We start from the raw sequence: 12,055 nt of genomic DNA on the forward strand, positions 1-12,055 counted from the left end.
TCGTGTATCAGCTATCTCCATACAGCACTATCAACACAAAAATTTAAATAACTAGCCGCTAGGGATGCAGAAAAAATATCGATATTTTTTTGTCGATATATCGATATTTTTTAGATGATATAATTTCAGAAGATTAAGTACAATTAAAAAAAACTTTCAAATCGGAACTTACTTTTAAACGTTTAGTGAATTCTGGTACTTAATTTTAATGGTTTATCAAAAATACCGTTATTCCTTAAGAGTTTTAGAAAAAAATATTTTTTAGGCTAATATTTGACTACGTTTATTTTCAATTAAAAATATACATACATTTTTTTGTAAAATATCGATATATCTTATACTTATTGCAAAAAATATGGATATTTTTTCCTTCGACATATCGATATTTTTTGTGGCCAACATGCCTACTAACCACTACAAAATATGCAAAATCTAATGCACGGCTTGGCTTTTTATTTTAATTCTTAATGTCAGACGAGTATGTTCGATCCCTTTCCTATATAAATTGTAAGAGAGGAAAGGACGGATATAATTGCTTGGAGCAATTAATTTAATATTTGCTTATATTTTACAACCTTAGTATACGCGAGACGTATTCCTTCACGTACTAACTTTAAAAAAGAAAAAAAAAACATTACTGAATACTATTAATAATTCTATAATACTTACATTTTAAAGGAAGTGGAGTTACTTTTATATTTGAATGTTCTGAGATGAATTGCTATTTTTAAACAATATACTAAATACATATAAACAATACAATACAACTTAAACTAAACATGTATTACTATGTGATATATAACATGTATTACAATAACCATGAATTAAAAATGATCGCACAATAACTACTAGAGCTTTTTAAAATAAAATTAATGCTTTATTTATTATCGGACAGAAATATTTTCTAACAAAAACCGAGGGTGTTAGATACACACCAAAAAGTCAATCAAAAGAAATATTACCTATTACTTATTTGTCATTCACAATTTTAATTTTTTACCCTATTACATTAACAATCTTGAAAAATATCGTTCCAAAGTGTTGCTATATTAATATACAATATATTTTTATTTAGAAGCAAACTACCAAAAAAATCATAAAACTAAATATATTATATATAAATCTAGGAAAGCATAAATTCGGTATACATTTTTGTCAAGGTCGCGCCTAGGACGACAGAGTCAGAACGTTAAAAAGCAGTCGAATGAAACTAGTAGAACCGAAAATAGTAACTAAAAGTACACGACTCAAAAACAGTCGATAGTAAAAAGTAATACAATCAGTCGAACCGAAACTAGCGACTGATTAGCCATAGTTCCCAACGCTAATTATGTTCTAATAAAAAAGTGCATTTCCTTACTGCCCCAACTAAAATTGAATTAGTGTTGGTAACTATCGAATAAAAACAGTCGATTCGACCACTATTTTTTAAGTTAATCATGTTTCTCCCATAATAAAGTTAAGTGAGTAATTTAAAAATGATGTTACTAACATTTGTCTTAAAAATATCTTCAATATATGCCCGAAAATATATTTGATTTATAATAATCATTGAAGTAATTTACGTCTGCATATTAAAGTATACGCAAAATATATCATGAGCTAACACTTACTAACCATTTTCAAATTCCATTTAATAAAACCTAAGTATTGAAAAATTTAAAATTTATACATTATAACAAAGGCGTCATAAGTGAGATTATTTTTAAAATTGTAGAATAACAATCAGCGCACCTAAAAGCAAATATACATATATATTCTTATTCTTCCCTTTTATATAATAAACATAAATATGGAATATTCAATGAAGTAAAAACTGTTCGTATATTAAAAACTTTTAGTTTAATTTCTTCTAGTAATTTGATATACGTAAAATATTATCATAACAATTAAAATATACAACACTACTGTCTCTGAAGGTGATTTGATCGGTGGTACGAAAATGTTTCAATACATCAAGAATCAAGATTTCAGTTCACCATCAACCATTCCTGCACATTAAAAATACATTATAAACAAAATCAGTTCTAGAGCATTACCTTACCCCACGGTATTTTGATTTTTTTCATATAAAAACCATAAATCTTCACATTAAAAGCACAAATCAAATTAAATGCACTGTTATCCTGTTATTATTAAAGAAACCGAATAATAACGTTAAAAAGCAGCAATAGAACTGACATAACACAAAATAAACCCAATATTTAATTCAAATAAAACCTAGAATAGAGCGGAAAAAACGTTTAGAGTGGGGAGTTGAGAATTAAAGTGATATATGCAACCAATCCTACAAGCTAAAGGAAATGGCGTGAATTTCAATAATAAAAAAATCATGCTAAATGTCAAATCAACAAAATCAAAATACATGCACATTTATATCGTTTATCCTGATAAAACCTACCATTAACTTGACCCCTTATTACTTGACTCATTATATCCTGACCCCGACCCTTCTACAAAACCCTGTATCATTTATCCATAATTTTTGATTCATTATAATGAAGTATTTGGTAGATAAATCATATGAGAAATAAGGGAATTTTTTAAATTTGCTCATACATTCTGCAACCATACATATCACAAATTAATAGTTATAAAAAAGTTTATTTATTTTATAAAATATTTTTTCATGATAAACGATTTAATAGCTGGCTTAGTTGCCGCAGTAGTAAAGGCGACAGGATGGTCCCCCTGTTGCGATAGTCGCGAGTTCGAATTCTGCTGGGGCATGTAAGTAAATTTGTGATGTTTGTGAATGCCCTTAGGTAAGAGTACAAAATCCGACAAGGAAAATGATCCCAGTCACGCCAGTAACCAGGCTGGGTAAGACGGGATGTCTTCTGGGATAATTTCTAAGTTGGCCACTCGCCAGTCAGTAGGCTTAATAATAAACTAACTTTAAAAAAGACAAGAAAAAAAAATTACTGTATAGTATTATAATAATTACATGCAATAACATGCAATTTATAATTTAATTTTAAACGAAGTAGTATTACTTTTATATTTGAATGTTCTGTGGATCTGTAAAAAAGAATGGAATTTTTCTATGAAATGGAATAATACCCCACAAATATTTTATTGTATTTTAATATGTTAATTGATATTTTTAAATATGTCCGCGGCCAGAAAACATATCGATAGAAAATAATTTTAAAAAATCAATATATGGGAGGAAAAAAAATACCGAAATCTTTAGTGCAATAACTACGGTATTAAAAAAAATAAACCAATATAAACCAAATCAATAGATTAGCCAAAATTATCTATATTTTTACTAATAATATCGATAGTTTTTATCAAGAATATCGAAATTTTTTTTACCCCCTACAGCTCTATATTATTATGTTAAGGTTAGTTCTAGTGTGTTTCCCCGGTTATATATGTTTTCTCTTTATATTATTTGAGTATGATTTGCTTTAATTGTATACTACTATTATTTTCCTTGTTAAGCTTAAGTTATGGATTGTTATTAAATGATATAAAAATATTTTTGGCGACAGGGACTCTATTGTTGGTAAATAGCAATGTTTATAGTTAATTCACTGGTATAAAAGGATCTATATCTGGGACGCTTTTAACTTTGAAGAATAATAGATACCTCATCGTGGTATCTTTATTCGGAAACGTGGAAAAATAATCCCTCTGTGCCAGAAACAAACCGAGTTTTAGGTTTGACTAGTGAACCAGCAGAAGACAAATCCTCATTAAGTTCTAGTCACGAATTGCTAAATGTAATGATATTACATTTTCATATGAATTAATTAACGAAGAGGTATATTAATGTGAAATTATTAGATGCAATTATATATCAAAAATTTCATTGACCTCACAATACAGGTTTTACCATCGCTTTCTATTTAGGAAATGAAAATTAAGCAGTGGATGGTAAAAGCTTGAAGAATGCTCAAAGGAAAGCTGCACAGAGGGCTCTGAAAAATACAGAATATCAACATCATTCTTTGAAGATCAAAAAGAGTGAAAAGAACCTGAAGAAACACCTGTAGCTTTACTAAACAATTTAGCATTAAAGGTAGGGATGTCTGTACAATACTCTATAATTAATGATATTTTGGTATTCAATATTTATTCAATTCATATTCATATTCATAAGGTGCCTTTTAGGAACAAATAGAAGGCAAGACTGCATCACCAGACATTTCAGAGAAAAAATCTTATTTGCATAAACTGAATGACACGGTTCATTTTAATGATACTCTTCATGTTAGAAGAAATGATTCTGACACGAAGGGACCTTTCAAAGTCCATTTTAACGTCAACGACGTCAAATTTTATGGAGAGGCTCAAACGATAAAAAATGCTCGTAATGAAGCTGCATTGCAAGCTCTAAATTATATTAACAAAACAAGGAGGAGTTCTCATTTGAAGCAATGAGTAGACAATTTATTATAGAAAATGATGATTAGATAACTTACCTTTATTTCAGGTAATTGCAAAGAACAAAATCAAATGATAAAATTACCCATTTTTATTGTGTATGAAGCTGCTCAAAAACGTAATTTGGAGGTTAACTTGGAGATAGTCTGGGCCAGCCCATAAGAAATCATTTACAACAAAATGCACGGTTGATGATTTAGAAGTCGCTGGATCAGGAAGATCGAAAAAGGATCGCTTCTGAAAATGTTACCTGGTTTAGTGAATATTCCTGAGATTGAAGGGTAAACACACAAACAGCAAGAAAACTCTAAAACTCCTCTCCAGCAACCAACAAAGTCCAAAAATAAAAATAGGAAAACAAAATTGTAGACTATTTTCGATATGATTGATAGAATGTTTGACAATGTGGTAGATTTTGACAACGGTCTTATTGGTAAAGTACAAGGCATGTCAGAGGTAATTTAAATTAGTTTTTATGATATCAAGTGTATTTTTATAGTCTATTTTCAGGATGATGCCAATTCCAACAAATCTTAAAATTAGGTCACCTTTTAAACTTAGAAGTACAATATACTGAGTTCCTTGAGAATGAACAACACTACGCAGTCTTATGATTGGGAACAATATAAGCTTTTGTAAGAAATTATTGATACAGAGTTTTTTAAAGCCTTTTTCGTTACATTATTATTTAGATGTGCTTGGGTGAAGGCGTAAATATCAAAAATTCTCGTGACCTAGTAGCTAAATATGGATTGAATGTGCTCTATTAACTAGGATTACTAGATAAATTTTTCGAAAATTCCACAGATGTCAGGTAATTTTATTTGGTTTAAATTCGCTCGGCAACCCAAAAAACAAATTTCTACAATCTTGTCAAATGTCTGTTTCTAAACAATCGGTCTTGCCGTATCATTTTTATTTTCCCACAATCTTATTACAGATGAAAATACACTTATTTAATATTGTAGTAATATTTTGGACATAGAATTATTCCAAGATTGATATATAGGAGACAATCAACATAGAAGATGAGAAAAAGGATTCTGAACTGTGACTTTATGTGTTATTTAGTATTATATTTATGTTATAAGACCGATTTTCATAAAATTACATTTATAGATATAAGTTACTTTGTTGGCAAAGGTTAATAAATAAAAATTGCACTGAGCTCAGTTTATTTTGATATATTTTGTTTGAACCTCTGAGTTGGACTTTGATTTTTTGAGTAAGGTATTTCTGTTACCTTTAATTATACAATTCCCTGTTAAAATAAAAGAAAATGAGTTTGCATTTAGGGAATTCGTTGAAAATATCTAAAATTTCATTTTAATTCGGAATATTTAATTAATTTGTCGAAAATAAATTTTATAAGATATTTTAAATTTTATAGCTTAAAATGATTATATGTAATGATACAATTATTGTCTGGAGCTTTATTTTATTTATAGTATATTGTGAAGTAACCTTTGAACTCTTAAATATAACTAATCATATTTTCTAGTCCAGCAGTTGGGTTAAATAGGAATATATTCGGATCAATTTTCTAAGATAACACACTATATTTCATTCATCCAAGAGAAGAAGATCCAAGATGGAAAGGTAATATTAATATAAAATGCACTATGATTCAGCTGTTTTTTCATTAAAACATAATTTATTCTATATTATTGCTATAATAATAAATAAAAAAGTTTCTATTTTTAACAACTACCATTTAAGTAAGAAAAGAAGACATCGTTATCCCGTAGATTAATATTGATAATTTGAGTGACATATTAAGAAAATTGTACAATATATATTATTATGAATGAAACATTATATAACCAATTATTTTATTGATATCATTTTTATTATTTTACCTGTCTGTCTATAAGTCTGATTATAAATATGCATAGAATTTGTCCGTATTAAAACAAAAAAATTGTTTCAAAGAGACTTGGCTTTGGCTTTATTCCTGTTACAGTCTGTTAATTCTTCTTCAATAGTCTAAAAAAATATATGCCCAGCTTAAAACACTATTTTTTTCTACCACTTTAAGTATCTACACTATTTAAATTTATAATATATATTCTTCACAATTTCTGTCTGACATGTCATGCTAAAATTATTACTTACCTTGAAAGGATTAATTTTTCTTAAATTACACATTCTAGATGTAAACTGATATTCTGATAGTCGGCGATGGTCCAACTGGAATAAGCGCGACTATACGAGCCAAACAACTGTTGGACGCGGAAGGGAAGAAAATCAGGGTCGGTGGAATCGAAGTCATAGCACACTTGATCGGTGGTCTATACGGAACATAGATTTTTAGGTAATCATCGTCGAGAAGGCCCTATAAATGGGACTGGAAAGAGAAGGGCGCGCCTCTGAACACTCCCCTAACGGAGGATAAGTTCGGTCTATTACCTAGCACCGGTAGGATTCCGGTACCAGCCCTGCCAGGTTGGATTCTTTATCTTAAATCGATTTATATATTGAATAAATGATATTTCGTCAGGAACTCCGATGTTTAATCACGGGAACTATATCGTCCCGCTGGGACACGTTATTCAGTGGTTGGGAGAGCAAGCTGAGGCCGTGGGCCCGGGTTATGCACCTTCCGAAGTCCTGTACAACGATGACGGGAGCGTTAAAGATATCGCGACGAATGATTCAAACATAAACCGGGTGCGCGAAGCACACCATCGGCTGGCCCTTGGATAAGAACACCTACGGAGGATCCTTTCTGTATCATTTAACGACGAGGTATCCCTGATCGCCGTCGGGTTTGGATTACATCAATCTGTACCTGAGCCCGTACAAGGAATTCCAAAAGTACTGAATATCCAAAGATCGGTAATGCGGTAATGTTCGTTTCTTCGCAGGTTCAAACACCATCCGTTCATAAAGCATCACTTCGAAGACGGCAATAGGATCTCACCAGGGCACCGGCAGTTTTCACAGTATCCCCAATCTCACTTTTCCTGGAGGATGCTTAGTAGTCTTTGCCACGGGTTTTATTACCTTGCCGAAAGTTAGTTAAAAGGATTGTACCTAATGAAAAATTAGAGCATTACACAAAAATAAGTTTTTTTTATTAATGAATTGTTTAAAAGTTCATAAAATAATCACCCAAATGTCATCAAAACACAACTGGAATCTTTTAAAGTCAACTAAAAGCGTACATATAGTGTATAACACAAATTATGTTAGGCAACACTTTAAACTCGCAAAATCCTGTCAAACGAAACTTAGGCGTCTTCGACGGACTCGAAGATTGTTATTGTCCCGCTGGTGTGTATAAGTTTGTGTCACTCGATTCTGGAGAGGGCCATCCACCGTAAGACGTGCAACATCAAGGACCCCAGCCAGAATAACTGGGTGGTCCCAGAAGGAGGTCGCGGCCCAGCTTACAACGCAATGTAAGGACCAATGAGATTTAACATTTTCCTATATCTTTTTATTTATATTGTATTAGTTAAGAAGATACAATTTTTGTATACAAATAAACTTTATATTGTAGTTCTACCAGTATCGGTGACTAGCTTGATTCATCCCTTGTTTCTTCCTTTAGCTCTTCTCTTTCTTTGAACTGATTCTCGGCCGCTCTGTAATGTTCTGGCCAGTCTTTTGGTTGCTTATTTCCATACATCTGTAAATCAATAATAACCTGACAATGTGCTTATAAGTCAACTGAAATAGTTACCTCACACACGAACTGTAAAACCTTCATCTTTGAGATTTCAATTTCAGCTCGAATCCCCCATTGGAAAGTTTGTATTTTCGTTTTCTCATCAAACTCACAGTGAAGGTAATAATTCTTTATCAAGGTTTCTCTTATATATTCTTTGACTTTACCGAAAAATGGATGCTCAACTTCTACATCAATATCCAAGGACTTCAGGAAACTATAAAGGGATTCTGAAATAATAAATCAACAATATAAAAACAATAAAGGAATGGTATCGTAGAGCTCACTGTCTGATACTGGCGCGTTTGTCATAAATATATGGGATAAAATTAATAGAGTCAGTATCTTGTGAGCAGCATTTGGTACATTTGAACCAGTTTCATAACTAGAAACACATTCTTCCTCTTCATCGGAATAATTTACAGAAGGCAACATACTAATTAAAAAATAATTTTTTTTTTTCATTTTTACATCATCATATTCAGTAAGTGTGTAACCATATACCTAAAAATGTATGCAAAACAATATCAACAACATCCATATAACAATAATAATACCAACATTTTCCAGAACCTTAATTGCTTGTTGTATAACACTATCCACGCATTGGCCCTTTTTGTGAATTACATTTTGATTTAATTCGGATCTGGTATAAAATGAATTTTCGTCAGCTTTAAGAATAATGTACCTGACTACATCATTGATTATATTTTCTGTATTTTGATCCGGTACGTCTGGATCAGTCTGTGATTTGGTTTTTTGAGACCCGCTAACTGATCTTCGCTTCTTCGACATTTTTACGACTTGAAGAACTTTAAAATCGTGTATCAGCTATCTCCATACAGCACTATCAACACAAAAATTTAAATAACTAGCCGCTAGGGATGCAGAAAAAATATCGATATTTTTTTGTCGATATATCGAAATTTTTTAGATGATATAATTTCAGAAGATTAAGTACAATTAAAAAAAACTTTCAAATCGGAACTTACTTTTAAACATTTAGTGAATTCTGGTACTTAATTTTAATGGTTTATCAAAAATACCGTTATTCCTTAAGAGTTTTAGAAAAAAATATTTTTTAGGCTAATATTTAACTATGTTTATTTTCAATTAAAAATATACATACATTTTTTTGTAAAATATCGATATATCTTATACTTATTGCAAAAAATATGGATATTTTTTCCTTCGACATATCGATATTTTTTGTGGCCAACATGCCTACTAACCACTACAAAATATGCAAAATCTAATGCACGGCTTGGCTTTTTATTTTAATTCTTAATGTCAGACGAGTATGTTCGATCCCTTTCCTATATAAATTGTAAGAGAGGAAAGGACGGATATAATTGCTTGGAGCAATTAATTTAATATTTGCTTATATTTTACAACCTTAGTATACGCGAGACGGAGATGTACGTATTCCTTCACGTACTAACTTTAAAAAAGAAAAAGAAAAACATTACTGAATACTATTAATATATCTATAATACTTACATTTTAAAGGAAGTGGAGTTACTTTTATATTTGAATGTTCTGAGATGAATTGCTATTTTTAAACAATATACTAAATAAATATAAACAATACAATACAACTTAAACTAAACATGTATTACTATGTGATATATAACATGTATTACAATAACCATGAATTAAAAATGATCGCACAATAACTACTAGAGCTTTTTAAAATAAAATTAATGCTTTATTTATTATCGGACAGAAATATTTTCTAACAAAAACCGAGGGTGTTAGATACACACCAAAAAGTCAATCAAAAGAAATATTACCTATTACTTATTTGTCATTCACAATTTTAATTTTTTACCCTATTACATTAACAATCTTGAAAAATATCGTTCCAAAGTGTTGCTATATTAATATACAATATATTTTTATTTAGAAGCAAACTACCAAAAAAATCATAAAACTAAATATATTATATATAAATCTAGGAAAGCATAAATTCGGTATACATTTTTGTCAAGGTCGCGCCTAGGACGACAGAGTCAGAACGTTAAAAAGCAGTCGAATGAAACTAGTAGAACCGAAAATAGTAACTAAAAGTACACGACTCAAAAACAGTCGATAGTAAAAAGTAATACAATCAGTCGAACCGAAACTAGCGACTGATTAGCCATAGTTCCCAACGCTAATTATGTTCTAATAAAAAAGTGCATTTCCTTACTGCCCCAACTAAAATTGAATTAGTGTTGGTAACTATCGAATAAAAACAGTCGATTCGACCACTATTTTTTAAGTTAATCATGTTTCTCCCATAATAAAGTTAAGTGAGTAATTTAAAAATGATGTTACTAACATTTGTCTTAAAAATATCTTCAATATATGCCCGAAAATATATTTGATTTATAATAATCATTGAAGTAATTTACGTCTGCATATTAAAGTATACGCAAAATATATCATGAGCTAACACTTACTAACCATTTTCAAATTCCATTTAATAAAACCTAAGTATTGAAACATTTAAAATTTATACATTATAACAAAGGCGTCATAAGTGAGATTATTTTTAAAATTGTAGAATAACAATCAGCGCACCTAAAAGCAAATATTCATATATATTCTTATTCTTCCCTTTTATATAATAAACATAAATATGGAATATTCAATGAAGTAAAAACTGTTCGTATATTAAAAACTTTTAGTTTAATTTCTTCTAGTAATTTGATATACGTGAAATATTATCATAACAATTAAAATATACAACACTACTGTCTCTGAAGGTGATTTGATCGGTGGTACGAAAATGTTTCAATACATCAAGAATCAAGATTTCAGTTCACCATCAACCATTCCTGCACATTAAAAATACATTATAAACAAAATCAGTTTTAGAGCATTACCTTACCCCACGGTATTTTGATTTTTTTCATATAAAAACCATAAATCTTCACATTAAAAGCACAAATCAAATTAAATGCACTGTTATCCTGTTATTATTAAAGAAACCGAATAATAACGTTAAAAAGCAGCAATAGAACTGACATAACACAAAATAAACCCAATATTTAATTCAAATAAAACCTAGAATAGAGCGGAAAAAACGTTTAGAGTGGGGAGTTGAGAATTAAAGTGATATATGCAACCAATCCTACAAGCTAAAGGAAATGGCGTGAATTTCAATAATAAAAAAATCATGCTAAATGTCAAATCAACAAAATCAAAATACATGCACATTTATATCGTTTATCCTGATAAAACCTACCATTAACTTGACCCCTTATTACTTGACTCATTATATCCTGACCCCGACCCTTCTACAAAACCCTGGATCATTTATCCATAATTTTTGATTCATTATAATGAAGTATTTGGTAGATAAATCATATGAGAAATAAGGGAATTTTTTAAATTTGCTCATACATTCTGCAACCATACATATCACAAATTAATAGTTATAAAAAAGTTTATTTATTTTATAAAATATTTTTTCATGATAAACGATTTAATAGCTGGCTTAGTTGCCGCAGTAGTAAAGGCGACAGGATGGTCCCCCTGTTGCGATAGTCGCGAGTTCGAATTCTGCTGGGGCATGTAAGTAAATTTGTGATGTTTGTGAATGCCCTTAGGTAAGAGTACAAAATCCGACAAGGAAAATGATCCCAGTCACGCCAGTAACCAGGCTGGGTAAGACGGGATGTCTTCTGGGATAATTTCTAAGTTGGCCACTCGCCAGTCAGTAGGCTTAATAATAAACTAACTTTAAAAAAGACAAGAAAAAAAAATTACTGTATAGTATTATAATAATTACATGCAATAACATGCAATTTATAATTTAATTTTAAACGAAGTAGTATTACTTTTATATTTGAATGTTCTGTGGATCTGTAAAAAAGAATGGAATTTTTCTATGAAATGGAATAATACCCCACAAATATTTTATTGTATTTTAATATGTTAATTGATATTTTTAAATATGTCCGCGGCCAGAAAACATATCGATAGAAAATAATTAAAAAA

At 30.1% G+C, this 12,055-nt stretch overlaps 1 protein-coding gene across 1 annotated transcript; it reads right to left on the minus strand.

Annotated features, from left to right (window-relative positions):
- Positions 1–7,834: 7,834 nt before the first annotated feature.
- LOC143197487 (non-structural maintenance of chromosomes element 3 homolog) lies at positions 7,835–8,888 on the minus strand. The gene is made up of 4 exons (XM_076406025.1): positions 8,630–8,888; positions 8,356–8,572; positions 8,084–8,298; positions 7,835–8,029 (listed from the first exon to the last, which is right to left on the minus strand). Exons 1-4 carry the CDS (start codon positions 8,861–8,863, stop codon positions 7,919–7,921), a joined length of 777 nt encoding a protein of 258 aa, XP_076262140.1. The 5' UTR covers positions 8,864–8,888; the 3' UTR covers positions 7,835–7,918.
- Positions 8,889–12,055: the final 3,167 nt, after the last annotated feature.

The sequence above is a fragment of the Rhynchophorus ferrugineus genome, unplaced genomic scaffold (assembly GCF_030347505.1).
Source record: "Rhynchophorus ferrugineus isolate W39M unplaced genomic scaffold, kcgeb_rfMv2 rfM5, whole genome shotgun sequence".
In the NCBI taxonomy this organism is placed as follows: domain Eukaryota; kingdom Metazoa; phylum Arthropoda; class Insecta; order Coleoptera; family Curculionidae; genus Rhynchophorus; species Rhynchophorus ferrugineus.

Excerpts from the sequence above, each read along its gene's own strand:
- LOC143197487 (XM_076406025.1), bottom strand. The coding sequence starts at position 8,863 with ATGTCGAAGAAGCGAAGATCAGTTAGCGGGTCTCAAAAAACCAAATCA. Across the intron at positions 8,299-8,355 it reads AAACGCGCCAGTATCAGACA|AATCCCTTTATAGTTTCCTG; the intron begins GTGAGCTCTACG and ends TTATTATTTCAG. Across the intron at positions 8,030-8,083 it reads TTTTACAGTTCGTGTGTGAG|ATGTATGGAAATAAGCAACC; the intron begins GTAACTATTTCA and ends ATTGATTTACAG.